Raw genomic sequence first — 19,649 nt, 5'->3', positions numbered from 1 at the left:
CATCCCAGACAGAATTATGATTGAATGTATTTGCAAGATTAAAGCACTGAATTTACTTCTTTCTAATTAAAGGCAATTAAAGATTTGCAGACACAAATAAAAGACAATGAATTGAGGAATAAGTGTAGAAGCAAGTCCATTTGCAGGTGAAAAGAAGTGCCTTTGAAGCAGAACCAGCTGTATTTTCATTGAAAGAATAACAGTTTAGGAAGCTTTTCTGCATGTGCTTGCTTGATAGCATAATGTACTCATAAGCAGCTTATGCAGTACAGTATTCAGAAAATAGCAGTGCATTAATTTTTAAAGTAGCAAATGCAGGCGAAGAGCAATGCTGCCACATGATGATAATGAAGGTGGATATTGTAGAGTCTGCTGAGAGAAAAGAAAGCAGGGAGCTCCTGAAATGTGAACATTTATAAAACAATAACTAGATATTCATATGATAATAAGCTTGGACAGCAGCATCAACAAAGACCAAAGATGCAGTCCTGTTTCTGCTTAAGCCTGATGAATTGAAAAGCAGAGAGGCAGTCTTTAGTCTGTTATTCAGTTGCAGTAATGAGCTATTGTTAGAATGAAAGAGTAAATATCTAGAAGGGTTGGAAAATAGAATTTATTTTTTTCTCGTGAAGTTATTCTGCAGATTTTTTCAGGTTGTGTCTTAAACAGCAGCATCATTAAGTGCAATCCCAAATGTAGTCAGTTTTCTGAAATACAGTGCTCAACATCCTGCATTCTCAGTTACATGAATAAAGGAGCTTGTACATATCCAGAAGTACAATATTGTGCATACTACCTGGCAGTGTCACAGTATTTCTGTAGACTAAAAATAAATTAACCCAGAACTTAAATGAACTTTTCTAGCTTATACATATTATTTAGATTTTTGCATTTATCATCATGTCATTGGAGGGTTAATTAAAAAGGAATACTGAATATGCGAGATCAGATCATCTCTAATATGCTATTAAAATCATTGAATAGAAGATGTATGGTATCTCAATTTCCCTTGTAAACAGAGTTAAATAAAAAAAATATACTTCAAAATCCGTAGGTTTTTTTGCTAGTTACATGAAGAGAAACAAACTTTTCAGATTTTACGAATCCCTAATATCCACTCTGAAACAGGCAGCCTTTGTAATTTTTCACAATATAGCTGTTTTAGTAGCTAAGAAGCTCCCTTATCTTCATCCTGTTCTAATGCAACAGCTACTAAAACAGTCTTCATTTCTATGTGGGGAAGGTTTTCCAAACAGGATCTGTAAACATGGCAGAGCTCAGTTCAGGTGCTACTGGGATCACTTTGCCACCAAAAGAGTGGAAAAGAGGGATGGAAGGAAGGAAGAAGGTGCAAGATGAGCTCTGTAGAGTTTCTGAATGGCAAAGGCTACTTCAAGCGCTGAATGGGAAGGTGGATGATCTTTGGAGGGACTGTAAAGGAAGCGGGACAAGCAGAGAGCTGTAGTCAGTAAAAATAGTTGCCTTATCATGAAGTATTTCTTTGGCCTTAAAAATGTAAAGGAAATTATGGACCTGAAAAAGGAAAGAAATGGTACATTTGTTTAAAAATATATAAATAAATAGGGGTAGTTATAAAAAAGTTAAGGGAAGCTGGCACTAGAATTTAGAGTTTGAGAGATGATAAATTGATAACAATAATGACTAGTCAAAGAGGTAAGGATTTTAAGTAATAAGAAAAGTAAGACTTGGTCTGGAAATCTTCCAGTTGTATCGTTTTGGCTTCTTCTTGCCTTCATATATTCCATCACAAAAACTTGGTGTCTCAGGCATTGGATAAAGCAAGACAAATGGGGCTTTGTCTGATGAGTCTGTCTCAACTGGTTGTGATGATCACTTCCTGAGAAGAAGAAATAGCTTAAACTCATGACTCTGGCAGATAAATGTACAAGACAGTTTGCAGGGTAAGTGAGATAAAACTAGAAGACATTGAGAGTGTGAATGTACGTATCCCAACTGATTGAATTTGAAATCCCAAAGGAAGGGAGGCTGTAGGGAGCCTGTATTACTTTTTTCTGCTTGTTTTCCAGGTGGTAATGATCAGTATTCACATGGCAGGAGCTTTGCATTTCATTGTTCTTTATACTCCTGTAGAGCAGATGTCTTTCCCAAGGCCTCAGAAAGTTCACATGTTTTAAGAGTCTTTTAGTAGGATTGCTGAATCTGGTTTTCATTACAAAGAAGTCCACAGATGCCCTTTTTAAACTTTTGCACTTGGTGGACTCAGACTGTTTCCCTACCATATTTTTTTTCCTTCTGGCTATTACGTTTAGCAAGGAGGAGTGGTAAATTAATGGCAGGTGCATGGATTTGGAGAATTTCCAGCTCTAGAGTCATCACTGAAATAGCCTGTTTGTTATAGGAGGGTTAATTTTTCATATCAGACTTAAATCTGGGAGTATTCTCTAGATAAGTAGAATCCAGTCTTATCTGTAGCCATGATACTGGGATAAAGAGTAGCAGGGTGCCAGAAACCAAGGGGAAGAGCACCAATAGTCTTTCTCATTTGAGATGAATAAACATGGTTCTGCCCATGTGAAATACATGTATTTCACAGACTGGGTCTTCTATGCAATATTTGCCCCTGCTCACATCACCTTCACACTTGTGTGAAGTTGTGAAGAGGAGGAGGGAGAATGGGCAATGGGAGGAAAAGAGAGGTGGGTTTTACTAACTGACTTGTGTCCCTTTCCTAATGGACCTTACTAAGCTTTCTAGTTTTCGTTATCTAGTGCTGTTGCATCACTGGAAGGGAAATCTCTGACTGTCTTGTTTCGTTTGCCCCGATGGAAGAGCAGCAAACTTGAATTATGAGAACTGAGATTGAATTTAGTGCTTGTCAGTTATATAGTTCTAAATGAAGATATTTTTCATGCTTAAAACATTTCAGATTGATACATTTCTATAGTTTATTCACAAGTAAGTAAGAACAGCTGCATCACTTATGAAAGTTGGCTCCCAACAAACAAACAAAAAAATTCAAGGCTGGGATATGTCTATGCCAAATTTCAGCCTGGAGTGTATTTTTATGAATAGTAAACTTCTACCATTTGTAATGGAAATTCTGAAAGATCTTTTAACCATTTCATGGCAGAAGTATGAGTGTGGGACTTCGGAGGGAAGAAACACGTGCTCTCTCTGGCTAGCTTCATCTCATGACTTAGCCATTTTTGTGGTTTCTGCAAGTCTTTCCCCAGCTGTTCTAAAAAACTACTGTACTCTTGATACATCCTATTATCAGATATTACTGACTTCTGAAAAATAATGCTGCAGTGGTCCTGTCCTGCTAGTAAGATGTATTGACTGGATGAATATATTGGAGCGTCTGACATAAATCATCTTTCTGTCATCCTTTCTTCACTCTTATCTTCTGAATTTTCTTGGATATATGATGCCTTTTTTTATTATTCCTAATACATATGGCTTCAGTTATTTTCCCATTTGTTATTGAGTATTTTAAGTTATTTCAAGTCTTTAATGAATAATATCTGACCAAAGAATGGTATGGAGACCTTCACAATGTATAATCCATGGGACTGAGGACGGATTGTATAAGGAAAGCAAATTTGTAGTGCAAGTTCAGCATTCATGGTATGCTACACAGATGATCTCTGTATTGGGTATGAGCAGGATGATAGAAGGAGTAGACAAAGTCAGAGGTGTGTTTCCATGAATTCGGTGGATCACTGAAAGAAGACATTCACATTTCAGAATTTCATCACTATAATATAATACTAATATTAATACTATAATATCCCACTTTTCAGGGTAGCCTTAAAATTAGAAGTTTGCATTATTGATTATGAATGTAAAATCACATCTGCTTGGGCAAATAGGATTTTTGTATACAAAACCACTGGACAAAGTTTTAGAGGAAAGGTTAAACTATTTGACTATAACAGTAATGAAAGCTCATGTACAAATAGGTAAACTTAGTGATTTGAAAAGGCCAGACACTCTGCTTTAAGCATTATAGTTCAGCTTTGGAATTAGGCATAAAGAACAAAAAAGATGTGTACACAATCAGGAGGGAAAAAATGAAAAGGACTTTTTAAAAAAGCCAAAGCAGCTGTACTGAGTCATTATCCCTATGAGCAGTTTCTTCACAGATTCTTCTTTTTCTTCTCCTTTTGTGACTGTACCTTTTCTTCTTTTAACTTAAATAAACTATGGTTAATAGTTCATAATACAACAATAACAGGCCTTTCAGACAGCGGAATTATCCCTGAGAGATATCAAGTGTTTCAAGCTTCATTATTAAGTTGAGATGAATGATTTATACCATTTCTACCATTTCTGAATGTCCTCCTCTGAACTCAGTTCATATGGACTCTCAGTAATCAAGCCCTGGGCTGCACTCTTTGTGGCTGCAAGAGATAGTCCCTGTAACTTGTAGAAAGTTCATCTAGAAGAGTTTGTGTAACGCTTTTCTACAAGCAGATGATGTCAAGCAATGGTTTTATTAGTGTTTACTTAGGCTGATCTCCATATCTCTTGAGTTCGGATATCTGCAAATAATGTTCCAGTTCAGAATTATGAACATTCAGAATTCAGAATTATTTACGTTCACCAGAATGTCCTGTATTGCACATTTATATGTGCATTAGAGATGACTAACCAAGAAAAGTTGTAATGAAAATTTTTGTTTTGATTTCAATGAGAAGGAAAAACATAATCTACCTTTAATCTTCTTATTTGCTGGCTGATTCCTATGGAACAATTTATTTTTCTACTAGTGGATATCTATCCATACATGTATTTTGATGTCACTTTGGAGTAACAGATTCTACACTGATTTGTTGGATCTTGTTTCTGTCACTGTCCATGTTAAGCGTGGTTATTCCATTGTTTGAATCCCTGTGTTACAGAGTAACTGTTGTTTAAAATGCTGGACTGTGTTTTTAATATGTTAAATCTTTTCAACTGAAATAAATGTTCACATTCTTTATATTATCTTTGTGTGATTTTCATTAAATATGCTTTTTTACTCTAGGGAAACAAGATTATAAGAAAACCAGGCCTATGTTAAGAGCTACAAGATTAAAAGCAGAGGCCAAGAAAACTGCACTAGGCGTAAAGGTAGAGACTTCTTTGATAGCTCAAACCACCTTTCTGTTTGTTGCTTTTCCACATAGATGTACTGTATGAATATTGATTTCTGAGAGATATTGTTTATGACACTTCAAAATCTTAGTAGAATATTAGAATCTAAAATATTTATGATTAGCTTCTTTTATTTAATCCTAAAATGACTTGAATATTTGAAATGCTGAAAGATTTTACATAGTCTACATCCTTGTGATGATGCATGCTTACCTTAGGGTTTAAAGTACTGTGTGCTTAGAAAATTGATGGTTTTAGGGAGCTGGTCTACACACAGAACAAATTCTTTAACTATTTCATATAGTTAGACAAATTACAATAAACATCTCCCATGTTCCTCTTCTCATCCTATACCAGCAGTAATTTAAAGTATTTTGTTAAGTACTGTTAATTTTCAGCATTATTGTCTCAGTCTGCATCCTTGTGTACTGCCCCTGACTTGGAAAAAGAAGGCTTAACTAACAGCAAAACAGATGGAAAGGTACAAAACTTTAGTTTTAAAATGTTGCCTTTTCAGGCAGGTATGAAGTATAACAATTACTTTTGATCACAGCTGTGAATATTAGCAAGGAGGACAATTAGAAATATTTTCTGTTATCTACTACCCAGTGTCATCAAAACAGGATCTATGTGAACACACATTATTTATGTTGCCAACACTATTTTTTCCTCAAACTTACTTTGTTAATCTAACTAATACAGCAAGAGTAAAACCTGAGGAAAATAAAAAAGTGGATCCATTACCTGGCTGTTCTAGTAAAAGAAACTTCAGAAATGTTAAAAGAAGAACATTTCCTTGTTTCTGGCAGATGAGAAATCAATTTTTTCAAGTTATAGCTTATAGCAAATGCAAAGGTATTACTACCAAGCTGTAACAGCTGTTCAGCTGCCAGATGATGTATTTGGTTGTCTTCCAGAATTTGCTATTATAATCACGAAACAGTGCTTTCTTTTTGCTCCTGATTGCTGATCTCGATCAAGCATTACCATGCGATGCAGTGTGTTTTCACAACATAATCTCCTCAGTTAGTGCTGTGTGTCAGGTTTTAATGAGAAAAAGTAGATTGCCTTTTTTGTTTAAAGGATAAATTATTAACCTTTTGAGTTCTTTTTCCTTTCTTTCTTATTAAATCTCCCTTCTTCTTTTAATTTTTCTTTCAATGATGTGACCTTTTAAAAGTGGTGTTCTACTTGGAGACAGTGTACAGCCTCATTCTTTTAAAATATACACATTTTTTGCATGTCTTTCACTAGTGAGAAGAGTTTGAGATTTCGTCCTTCAAAACCTGTTTAATTTTCTTATTTTCTTAAGAAATTCTTTCCTAAAAATGTTGATGAATGGGAAGGCATATGTGTAATCATACATGTAATGAAGAATTGAGTATTAGTGAATAAAGGACTTCTGCCATCAAAGGTGCACATGTGCTCTCCAGGTCCTGAGTGGGGGTGTTTCTGGGGTTCTGCTAGTTGCACTGTGTGATGTCTCAGGTCTACAGTTCTGCTTCTGCTTTAAAAAAAAAGGGAAAAAAAATAAAATATTTTTTTCCAACTTTAATATTTTTTGTGCTTCTGGACCTTAAAAAAAGCCCTGAATCATCCCCAAATAGATCACAGGAATTTATTTTGCTTCCAAATTGCTGAATTTGGAGCTGAGAAAATCAGCTGAGAAAAGCTGACAGAGCTGAAGCAAAAAGGAAGGTAAGTTGGGCACCTTTCCCTTCCAGGATTTGCTTGTAGGGGAAGGAAGACATGGCTTTTGATTGTATCCTTTTCACTGAGTCTGCTTAATGCCAACAACCTCAGGCTTACTAAATGTGACAATACTTCTACCAGAACATGGACAATTTCTGTAGAGTAAACTCTGCACTTTGCTGACAGACCCTGCAGTGCTTGGCACAGAAGCAAGGCGAATTTAATGTCTTGAGGTAAAGATACACCTCTTCCCACCTCGCTGTGACAGCTCTTCACCCTGCTCAATCCCTCCAGCAGCAGAACTTCACCATGGGCACTAGATGCTTCTGGAGTGTCTGCAGGGAAATCTCCTTCCTTGCCCCTGGAGAGGATGCTTAGTTGTGAAGCCGCATAACCTATACCCCTCTCTCAAGCACAGCTTGTTTTGCTCAGTCCAGTGCTAAGATCTTTCAGCTGTACAGGTGCCATCTGTTTACATCCATCTTCCACACCTATCCTAAATACTTCTCTGTTGTTTTCTGGATAATTTTTGAAATAATTCTTGACAATTTATGTTTGGTATGACAGCAACTGGCAGGACAGAAGAGAACACAATTTGTTCTTCAGATCCCTTGACCATTTGTCCCAAGGCCCTGAGGTCCTGCTTGATCATCCTTAATCTTGTTGGGACTTTGTATGTGTCCACCTGGAAAACCAGTGGGCAATAGTCAGTGGGCCATGCCAAGCTGGAAAGTTTCTTGGTGATTTCCCAAATGCTCACACACCTCCCTATGAGCTGGGTCCAGTTGGCACACTGGGCCCTCCATTCCTCTCAAAAGGGAGTCACCAATGGCTACTACCCTTCGTTTTTTTATTAATTGAGGAGGTTTTGATGCAGGGGGTGGGTTGCCCTGCCCTAGGCAACCCCTCCAACCTGGATGGATCCTCATCCACATTCTCATCAACCTGGTCCTCATATTCCAGGGCCTCATATCTATTGTTTGAGAGCACCTGGAGAGGTGAGGTAGGTCAGGAGGGAATTTGCCTGCCACTGCAAGCTGAAACACATTTCCGCTCCCTACTGTCTCTTAAGAGCTCCTTCTTTTCCCTGGGATGAGTAATGGTAATAAGCAACATGATTCACCTTCCAAAGGCTGGGATTTTAGTTTTTTATTAAGTAGGCCCTAATTCTATGCTGTAGCAGTTGATTAACTTCAGTCTGTGTTGAGAGAAAAAAACAAAAAGTGATATAACTACTATGCAATATAATAAGCAGGCAATTTAAATAGAGATGTCCGAAGTTCCTTTAAATCTTTGAGAAGAAACCAGACACATACACTTATTTGGAATGTGTTTTATTTGTTTATGTATGTATCTATTCAGTACATGATGCGGTGTGCAGCATTTCAAAATAAATTAAGTTTTTATATAAAAAGCTAAGTTGAAGCTAATAAAAATATTGTGGAGGAAGGATAAATGTAAAAGTACAAATGCTCTGGTAAGGGGTCATACATTTGTAGTTCTGTGAAATAATAAGCAGACACAATAAGTACCATACAGCCATTTGAAACAATAGGCTTTTTTATGTTATTGGTAACTCTAGGGTTGTTTTGCATTAGTGTCCTGAAGAACTTACATGCCTGGCTGTAAAGTAAGACTTAGTGTAGTATTTAGGGCAGAAAAAAAGAGGACTAGAAATTAGTGAAGGGATTTTAGTCCTTAATTTCTATGATGATAATGAAATTCAACTGTTGTGTATTTCACCATGAGAGCTGACAACATTAGCTTAAAAAAGACCCTGTAAATGACATAAAACTTTTCAGAGCCAATCCCCTGGAGATTCTTCACATTTCATCGCTGGCATACTAATTAGCTTGTCTTGTCAAACTTTGATTGCCTTGTCATTTTAATGCAAGGTTTAAAGTAACAAAGTTTCTTTCAGTCACTGGCATTTACTACTTTTTCATTTCCCCAATGAGGGATTTTTATCTGTGTTGATAATGTCAGAGAAGCAGCTGAGCGCTAATAACTCTACAAAGTTAGTTCAAGCAGGGTGACCATCCTAGTACTTGGTGTGTCATATTTGCTCTTTAAACATGTTTAAAGATTAAATATTGTAGCAGAGCTATTGCACTGGCTCTGTTTGCATATGTGACACTAATGTAGACAGTGCCAAAATACATTGTGTCTCTTGGAAAAGCAGGACCCCTGTCTCAAGAAACAACTCCAAGTGAAAGCAGCATGCTGTATGTCTCCTGGTGTTTGGATAAGACAAAATTCTTTGTAGCAGTACTGAAAAGGGAGCCTCTGAACTTTCTCTGTGTCCCTTCACATGGGGCTTGTGCTGCTGGAAGCCCAGCTGCCCATCCTTACCAAGTAGAGCAGGAAGGATTTTCAACCACTGGTGCTAGCTCTGCCCTCAGTGGATGAGGAAAACATGCCAGCAGGAGGGTGACAAGCAGAAAATGGTTTGAGAAGTGTGGAAGCTTGGCCCCCAGATAGCTGGAGTTTGGTACGCAGAAACTAAAGTTATGGGAGTTCTTGGGGAGAGATTTTTCACAGGCTGCAAGAACAAATCAGTGGTCCATAGGACAACTGATGAAGTTTTCTCTCTTCTTGAAAGTTAGGTACAAATCTTAACAGTAGTATTTGCAAAGTACTTGTAAAGACATAATTGACTGCACAATATCACTCCACAGAGAATTATTAGCAACACAGTACATCAATTCAGATAAGGAAAAAATATTTCCTAAACAAAATGAGAGCTTACTGTCTGTCAGTCTTTTGCATATCTGCTTAATCTGCTGTGTAGTAAGATACCTCACTATGGAGACTTTATCTCATCTGGAACAAGTTAGATAGGAATAGATAACAACACATTCCTAGTGTATTTTAGCAAAGGATATTCTCTGATTTCATGCTGTTTGTAATCTGCTAAGTTAGTGAACTACATTTGATAAGATACAGTTTCATAGCTTTGTAGAAATTAAGGCCACAAGAGACTAATAGATAATTTGATCTGTAAGTCTATATGTTATAGATCATAAAACTTCATCCAAATGATGCAAAGTCCAAGCACTTTGTAATGGCCAAAATACTGGGTCTTCAAACCAACTTATGTGTCTTACAAAATGCAGAGCAGCTTACTGTGCCAGCATTACCTTGGAGCAGTAGATCATCTTTCTCAAGATTTCTTATGTCTCTACTTAGGACCAGTCTGTAGCACTTCAAAGAATAATCAGCAACAGCAAAACATCAAATCCTAGAAATGAAATCAGTGTAATTGGAGGAAAATGTCAACAGCAAAAGAAAACTTTTGATGCTGTATAAAAAAAGTCTGAGCGGTTAAACATAGGGTGCTATTATTTTTAATAACCTGATACTTTGGGGGCTCAGAATGCAGTACTGACCATGGAAGTAATCTGAGTTTTCTTAGGTCTCTGAAGGAGAGGGGCAGCTAGGAGAGCTGAGTTTGCTGACTCCTGGCAGCCAGGTCCTTCTTTTGACACAAGCCCAAGCTGAAGTATTCTTTCCAATTGCTAAATAAAAATTTACTTTTTTTCGGAGAGATCACATGATAAAAAAGTCACAGGTACGAAAGTCCATATTTTCCTGAAGAATGTTCAATCATTCTTGCTCCTAGTAAATGGCGTCTTAGTTTAAGGCTGAACTTATCTAACTGCAGCTGGGCCTTTAAAGTTTCTTGTAAACAGGATAAAAGGACCCCACACTGTGAAATGCTTTACTTAAATACAGGTGTATATAATTATATGCTGTAACCAAACTGCCTCTCATTCTTCTCTATGATAAAATAAATACGGGTCATCTCCCTGCTGGAAATCCCTCCACCTTTGTACATCCAGAAATCACACTGAGGGAGTAGTTACCCATGAAATCCAAAGACCTTCTTAGAGTCACAGTTTTTCAAGGCAGAGTACTCCACTTTATAAGGACTGTCTGCATCTTTGATATCTGTATATATTATTTTGCATTTAGTTGTTGTAAAATGAATCCTGTTGCTTTGTGAGCATATCGCCAGGTGTTTTCAATGACTCTCTAATAGTGCCTTGTTCTCATTATTTGAGACAACAATGATCTTTTTTTCCATCTGAAATTTTCACAGTAAAAAATAAGAACCTAAAAAGTGTATATGAAAGTTCATAAATTACTTTTGTTGCCTTCTTTTAGCAATAGAATTTCCTGCATTAAGGAAGTAAACATTCATTTATAAATATGATTTTGTTGAAACTGACTCATGGTTGACTCATGGTCACAGTGAATATAACCTAACGTCTTGAGTTAAAAACTACATGAGGTAAAAAGATTGTCAATTCCTATATATTTATTTTCACAGGTATCCTTGGTCAGCATGATTTTCTTTTTGTCTCTTTTCAGAAAGAGCTAGGGAGAGGTTAGCATTTCGAAGAGAGCAATTTGTAGTACTCTTTCATTTAGTTTTAAGCAGATTTCAGGTAAAAACAGTGTGATTCTATTTGAAGAACAATTAAAAACCATGTAAAACCCCCCCTGACATTTCCTGGAAGTATGATATTTCTCCATATGTTTAGGATATGATGCTGCCATACACAGTGTCCAGATTTGTGTTATCATAGCTAACATTTTTTCCTCACCCCCTCTCCTGGTTAATCTTGTTTAGATCCCAGCTCTGCCACTTGCTCTATCAGGGTGAATTTGAGTACATAATCCAAGTCTTTTGGCATGAGAGACATAAAACTGACAAAAAATGATAGGAGAATTAAATTTTCATTATGCTGTAATAGTATGTGTTTCCTTTATGAAAAGTTTCTGGAAAACTTAACCAAACTGAAATCAGTAGGGTTCTACATATATTATTCTACATGTAAAAGAATAAAATAGAAAATTCTATTCCTTTTTAAAGGCTTCTGTGACAGTACTTTGGGATTTGAGAGCAGGAATGTTGTTTCCTAGTGTTCTGAACCGTGATATAAAAGAAAAAAAAAGGAGAAAAAACCCTCTGATCATTTTAAGTGTATTTCTATAGGACTTTTTCCCTATTCTTTAATTATTCATGGTGAAATTCTTTGAGTAAATGGATTTTGCAGAGGATGGTGGGGATGATCCATAAAGTGCAAGAGAAAGGGAGCTATATATGCCAAGCGGGGAGTATTTTAACATTTCATTTCTATGCATGACTTAAAATACAGATAGCAAAGCCTGAAAAGTATAAAACAAATTAAAATGACAATATATATCTGTTGTTGCAAATACAGTACGGTGGTGTAGCATCTCTGTTGCTATTTACCTTGCAAAATTTATAAAAGTTCATAAACTGGATGCAATTCTTAGAAGGCTGCATATCCCTAGCAGAGAGCCAGATGTGCTTTGTAAGGCCATTTATTTTAAATTTTTGTTACTCTGCCTTTTTCAGTAACTCAAAATTAAGGTTCTTGCATAATTCTCAAACCTGGAGTTTTAGTAAAGCTTTTTCACTGCCATAAATACTGATCACCCACCCAGTTCCTAATGGCTGTGCAAGGAAAATAATATTGTTATCACAGTGCTACTCATTGTGAAACTTAGGCAGAGGAATTAAAGAACTGCTTCTGTCAAGCAGTTACTGGGCAGCCTAAGAATAAAACTCAAGATTTTCCCTTCCACTTCTTTTGAAGCAAATCTTTAATGCAAAGGTTCCTGAAAAGTTTGCTGCTGCTACCCACAGCATTTCTTAAGGGAGACTGGGGAGAAGGGAGGGGAAAGGTAAACCTATTGTAAAGCAGAAAGCGTGGGAAGTGTGGCATCCAAACAAGGGAAAAACTTTTTAATACTGGAATGAATTTGCTCTCTGTGTCAAGTGTGAATGGTGCCTGCATTGTATGGTTTTGTTGTCCACTCCTGAGCAGATGGAGCCTGCAGTTGTATGTCACTTGTTTATTACATCCTCTTAAGATTAGTAGCTGTGTGGCCAGATGGGTCTGGGAGCACAGCTGTGGATACAAGGAAATAAATGAAACCTGTCTGATGCTGCCATGCCCTTTTGTGAGATACTGACGTGTTGCAACTGCAACAAAGCAAAAATCACTTTCCTTTAATATGTGAATGAATTAGATGTACTTTTTTTAAAAATCAAATCATGAAATCAGGAGGATGAAGTTTGATTCTACAGAGGTTGGTACAATTCTAAGAAGAAAATGTAATTGAAATCTGTAGCCAACAGCCTCAGCAAATTTGCAGGAGCAATTTTAATGTGGTAAAACAAATTTAAAGTACATCTCAATCATCCATATAAAATATAAAGCAAAGGTTTCTATAGAATAAAGAATATGTTCCTATAGAACATATGCCAACTAGGCAGTAGTATTTCAAAATTTATTAGATGGCATATGTTGAATTATTGATCCAACATTCTGATAAACTATATAATGCATTCATGTAAATGCAAATTAAATGCTGTTCTATAGAAGAATGCCAGATTATGGTCTAGACTTTAAAAAATGAAATGCAGTTTTAACTCCTTCACGTCAGTGGACACAATGCTGGTCACCAACCTAGAGATGCTGGGTAGGATCAATCCCACGATGCACACAAGAGGTGCCATCTTCATTCCCTTCTAGTCTAAAAGAAGAAATGGTCATTTTGGGGAAGAATTCACTTGGCTGCTTTTAGAGGACACAATGAATCTTACACCAAAGATGGATAGATTCTGTCCTTGGACACTAAAGTGTGTCTTGTTGTCTTGATTCAATGTAGGCATCTCCTTTCAGTCCCACTGACAGAGTAGGTTTGATGCGACATCCTCTGTACAAATTCAGATCAGATGTTTTAAATCACTGATTTTTTTTTATTTTCTCATTTTAAATGTACATTGGGATTGTTCTGATGTAATGGTTTTATAGCTTAACATGAAGCTGAGAATTGGAGGGGAAGTTTTGCTTCTTTCCTTAGAGGGAGAGTGGGGTTTGGAGGTTAAAACTAACCTTTGGAGCATCTCAAGCGCACAATTTTAAAAATTCATCATGATGATCAAGAGTCAAGCAGTAGATGTTGTTAGCTATAGAGTCATACTTTCTGTGAGCTGAAGGGACATAAGGATTTTTTCTCAGATTTATCATTCATCTTTCATTGCCTAGCAAAATGAGACTCAGCACTATAGGAAGTGTGCTGTGCCTTACAGAAAAATAAAAACTTAAAAATGTGAAATACAGTGTCTTTGAAAGAAATAAAAATGAAAGAAATATAGGAAACAAAAGAAATACAAAGAAGATGATTGTACTGTAATTATATTTTTACAGAGTCCAGCCTTAAGATGATAGGCAGTCACATAATGAGTATAATGTGTAGTATAAAAACATTTTTCTGCTTCTGAAAGCTGCTATAAATCATGTATACTTTGGAAGTCTCTTTTATGTTAATTAAGGAAGATGCATCAAGTTGCAATATTTTATGGGAAGAGAATCAAGTGCAAGTGCAAATTGTTGTGCTTTTTGCCTTATTGCAGAGCAGAAGAAAGAAAAGTTTCATCCAATTCTGAAGGAGTTTGTAGTTCCATATTGTACTGCATGCCAGGAGGTTGGGAGGTAGAGGTAGCAATTTTCATTGACTTCCACCATACTGTGTTTGCTTCATTAAAAAATTACAAATTTGTTGGCAAAAAGCAGTAACATATTGCTAGAAAACATCAAAATTCACAGTGTAAATTCATAACTTAAATTTGTGTTCAAAACTGTGGTTTGTGAATTCTGTCTTTTCCTTTAAAAAAGAGGGAATAAGATAATAAGAAGACATAAAGCTCCTATTTCTAGGTAAGACTAAAGATTTTAAAGTTAAATATCTTCTTTCTGATGGTATATCAGACTCACCAAAATCTTTATTAAGTGAATGGATTCTACAACATTTGAAATGGTAACCACAATAGAGAAATCATTAAAGCATCAATGCCTTATGCAATTATATATGTCTGATGTTATTTTAATATGCATTGTAGAAGGGAAATAATATTTATTCCTGATTAATCTGAAAATATGGTATTATTTCTAACAGATTTTTTGTGTTGTTTTCTTTTATTTCTACAGGAAGTTGCCCTTGTCCTTGCAGCTATACTGGTATTTTTGTTGGCTTTCTATGCTTTTTTTTATCTTAATGTTTCCAATGAAGTTGACCTTGATCTGGATCCAGATGAAAACTAGTAGATGCAATGAATCTATCATCAAGATTTCTTCAGCTTCAACAAGACTACGTAGGAACACACAGACTCTTCACTGTAAGACAGTAAATGATGCCATTTCTTTCAGTCCAAACTCTTAAGAAAGTTTTGCAATACATCGGTCACATTCCAGGTCTCCAAAATAAGAACACTTACGCCTGGCCAAGTGTATTTGTTTAACACCAAAGCCAGGAGCAACAATACAATACATGAAGTTTATTGTTTACATTATTTTTTTCTCAGGCAGAGAATTTTGATTGTAAAAGACAGGTGCTACTATTATCATGGGTATTGATGCTGACTTCACAGAAGTGTCTGCCTTGGCCAAATTTAGGAATCAGAGCTTCCTAATAACCAAATTAGTTTTCTGTTCCTTTCTGAAAAGAAAGCAGAAATACCAAATAAAGTATTTTCTTCATTTGTGTTTAAAATATATTAAAACCCCCTCATCCTTTCTGTCCCTTTTAATCTTTCTCGTTAGTGTGTGCACATGCATGAAGATGGAAGAAATGGTAGGAAAAAAATATCTTTTTACAAACAGTCTGTCACCTTCTATATGGACTTAATTTTCTGTCATTCCAGATTCTGTGTTCCCGTAGATCTACAGTAATCTTTTTCATTCTTTTGCCAACTGTTCAGCACACATGTGTTCTGTTAGAAATGGCACCTGGATGACAGAAGCTCGAACATTCGCATATGCTTCTGAAACACAGTTCTTTGCCTCCTGTGCTGTCTGAACTAGTGTAAATAGAAAGTTTAGTTGATGTTAGTTTTAATTAGTGTATTGGTCTACTATTCATATAAAGTCAAAATTGTATTTTAATTATGCTCTTCCTGATGGTTTTGGTATCAACTTGCTCTACCTGTTAGGGGCATGTTGTATAAAAACATTCCTTTTCAGCTATACAATCATTTAATCATCAAACTAATGTGAGAGGCTGTAAGTAATGTGAAAACTATTTTTTTCCTGGCATACTAATAACTTGTAAATCTTGGCTCCATTGCATCCTTCAGTTCTTGCAAAGTACCTTTCAAATTAGGCACTTTAGATAGCATTTTTGTTCCTTTTGGTAGCCAAAAGCTACTTGAAGAATTTGGTGTGTCAGAGCAGCTGCAGAGAGCTTTAAAATTCTGGCTTTATCCTGTTCTGCTTTGTGTTTGGCATATAACTGAGCTTGTGGATGTAAAGACTCAGTTTTGATCCTCTTAAAAATGTGATCAGTCTTTCTCTGAGATTCAGTTCCGATTCAGTTTAATATCAAGAACGTGTAGAGCCATCAGTGCTGAATGTGGCAAGGAAATTTAAGTAGACTGACTTTCAGAAAAGTTTTCATAATTCTGCAGTTAGTGAGCTAGTTTGGTTTTTTCTTTGACATGAATTTCAGAGCTGAATATTAGATTTAATTGCAACTGAGGTATTTACTGTCTTGTTCCTGGAATGCCTAAGATTTTGTATAGTGATTTTGAAGACAAAGGGATACAAATCACAGCAAATATTATAATGGGAAATATATTTCTTTTAAATTGACACAGTCCCATTATCACCACTTAAGAAACTTGGATCAATACAGTTAATTTTTAAAACATACAGTAACTATGACCATATACATTATAAGTCTCTAAGAATCCACTTCATCTGTGTCATAGTCTTCATTCACTTTGTCATGCGAAACAGCTCCTCTAGAAATTCAGAGTACAAGTCTTCCAAAAAATATATGAAAGAGAAATGTAGATATGCACATGTATCTCATTTTCTAATTATGACTGTTACAGACACAAAATCTTAACATTTATGCATGCTTATGACTTATAGTTTGCTACTAGTCACACACATGACCAAACACCTTGCAACTTTTTCAATATATGGTGAAGCATTATTTGACACATGGCCCAATTTCCAGTGGAGGGAAATGCATATCACAAGCTGTCTCCTTGGATGTGACGTGCCTTTCACTTCACCAGCACACAACCACATGTCACAGAAGCTGCAGACCTGTCCTGTTACTTTACATTAGCAGTTTTCATTTTCTATAACATGCTGGATACAGCTCTCCAGGTCATGTATGGTCTGAGAAAGATGTGTAGTTACTCCCTTCACTCAGGTCATCTCGTAACCTGCTCTCTCAATTGGTTGCATTAAAAAGCAAGCAATTCTTACTGAATGTCAAATTTATGAACATGAAGTTCCTAGAACAGGAATATTCCATTTCCCAAAACTATGAATCAGACCAAATCTAAAGTGTGTATATATGTGATTCTGTCAGCTTCCCCAATGTATGGCTTATGAGTCCATATTGCCCACAGTTTGCAGTTTGTCTGTTGTTTGGATTAGGTCTTTCCATTTGCATGAAAGATCATAGAATCATGAAATCATTGAATGGTTTGCGTTAGAAGGGACAGAAAAGATCATCTAGTTCCAAAACCTCTGCCATGGGCAGAGACACCTTCTACTAGGGCACATTACTCAAAGCCCCGTCCTGGTCTCAAACACCTTCAGGGATGGGACATCCACAACTTCCTTGTGCAACCAGTTCCAGTGCATTACCACCCTCAGAATAAGGAATGTTTTCTTAATGTCTAATCTAAAGTTACTCCCTTTTAGTATAAATCAACTAACTCTTACATTGTCAAGTACTAGAAGGATATTCTCATGTAACAGGAAAATTTATTTTTTCTTAGACCCAGTAGACTTCTGTTCAGTCTTTGTACAAAATACATAGTAAGTATTGCAGCAAATACACGTCTTCTCTTACCAGTACAATAATTCCTAATGGGACATGTGACTTATTTTGCTCTTAATTATATCTGAGATTGAAATACGCCTTTTGGATTTTGGACCATTTATCTTTGTATGAGTTTCTCAGTCTTTATTTTATTAATAAATGATTTTTTTTTCTATTTTGATTCTCTTATTAATGTTGAACACATTGAATTATGTGTACATTTGAAAGGACATTAACGCAATCTAAACAGCACAATGTTCAAAACTAAGTACTGTTGTCAGTTTTAGAATATCTGGATTATTTTAGGCAGTACTAGCCACTAAACTCAAAGCTAAATGTGGCCTATGAATACTTGAAAGACAATGAAGAGATCTTCCTTTGGCATCCTACCCAATACTAATAGATCAGATCTCTTTCTGGAGTTGATCCATGCAGTTCTATCACTTCAGTCTTACAACACTTTTTTTATTATAAAATTAGTAATTTTATATGCTTGTTTCAGAGAAGGATTGCTGATCAAATAATTTACACAGCAACCTAGCTTAATGAGTTTTTTCAAAGATATTCACCTGAAGGAAAAGGTAGACACCGGTAGTTGCCCTCTACTCCTGGAGTACACTGAATTTCTTTCTAGCAGGGGTTATGGAGGAGATGCCTGTACTGACTCCTTGTGCTGTGGGTGGGAGCAGATGTCTGGAAGAATCTCTGGCTAGGAAGGTGTAACAGTCTTCTAGCAGTGATTTTTCCCAGTAAATCTTCTTAGGTGGTGTTCCTTTTCTGTTTGACTCTTCAAAAGCAGAACCAGTATGTAGACCATCTCAGGACAGAAGCCGCAGTCTAGTATTTTTACTAGTGCTTCTAGTGAACGTTGCCAAGGAAAGGCTCTAGCTCTACTACCTAGACTCCATAAACATATTTTACTGGAAGCTTAGGGGGCATGTTAAGCATTTCCCTAATAGACTTTAGAGATACATTTAAACTTTTCTTGAAAAGTGCTGTAGTTCACTGTTGCATGTCATATAGACATCATGTGATTCAGAATCAGCTCCTTCCATGCATCAAACCAGCTCTAGCAGGACTTGTAGACTGGGAGATTGTGCATTGCAGGTAACTACAACATGAGCAAACTTATCTGTTTACTTAGGTGTCCTCTAGAGCAGCTGACCTAAAAGTTTTGTTTGAAAACGTAGGTTTTGAACAACTCTGCTAAAGGAAAGCACAGTGAAAGCCCTACAGAACTGTTCATGCCTCTTCCATGAAAGTTGCTCCTATGGAGGAGGCTCATCTGCTGACTTAGGGCCAACTTTTGAATGCTGCCATTTTCAGAAGAAAAAAGCTGATAGGAGCTCCCAGTGGAGGCATGACTGATAAGGGATTGTCCCTGTAAGGCACAACTGAGCCAGTTGGTTAAGGTCAAATGCATTCAGGACGATTCTCTGTAGAGAACTGTACTTGAAAAGCAGAGTAGGCAAGTTAGAGTGCAAATAAAAAAGATGCTACAGATCTTGATCACATTTCAAGTTCTACTTACAGTAGCATAGTAATTAGTGGTGCTTATGACTAAGAAAATAACAATATGGCACATCAATAAGACAGCAGAAATGTGATGTTGGAACTGCATCCTAAAAGATTTTACAGTGGATTATGCCTGCACTTTGGGAAGTGAAGCCATGAGATGAATAAATTGGCAAAGATTATCTGTGCTCTTATGCTTACAGTATTTTTTCCTGAAAGAGCCAGCAGAGATATTTTGCAGTACTTTTCCCCATCATCTTCTTAGTTTGCTGTAATGCATTTTGGTAGATTTATTTCTTTCTACACTTTCCCGAGAGTGAAAAAATATTTTTTTGAAGTTCATCAATTCATTTAATTGACAGAATCCTCTACTCATCCTTTTATCCCCCCTTAATCACAATCAAATTAGAGGGGAGACAGCCAAAATGTTAGGTACC

General features: G+C 36.3%; 1 protein-coding gene across 2 annotated transcripts in view; it reads left to right on the top strand.

Annotated features, from left to right (window-relative positions):
- The window catches only part of TRIQK (triple QxxK/R motif containing), a 58,838-nt gene extending 40,908 nt beyond the window's left edge, over positions 1-17,930 (top strand). For both annotated transcript variants that reach the window (XM_058832026.1, XM_058832025.1), the window contains exons 4-5: positions 5,012-5,097; positions 14,844-17,930. In XM_058832026.1, coding sequence (XP_058688009.1) covers positions 5,012-5,097; positions 14,844-14,957 — 200 coding nt within the window. In that variant the 3' untranslated portion in view covers positions 14,958-17,930. The remainder of the gene's footprint in view (positions 1-5,011; positions 5,098-14,843) is intronic.
- The last annotated feature ends 1,719 nt before the right edge of the window (positions 17,931-19,649 follow it).

This window comes from Poecile atricapillus, chromosome 2, assembly GCF_030490865.1.
Source record: "Poecile atricapillus isolate bPoeAtr1 chromosome 2, bPoeAtr1.hap1, whole genome shotgun sequence".
NCBI lineage: Eukaryota > Metazoa > Chordata > Aves > Passeriformes > Paridae > Poecile > Poecile atricapillus.
This window is presented reverse-complemented; position numbering and strand designations above follow the sequence as displayed.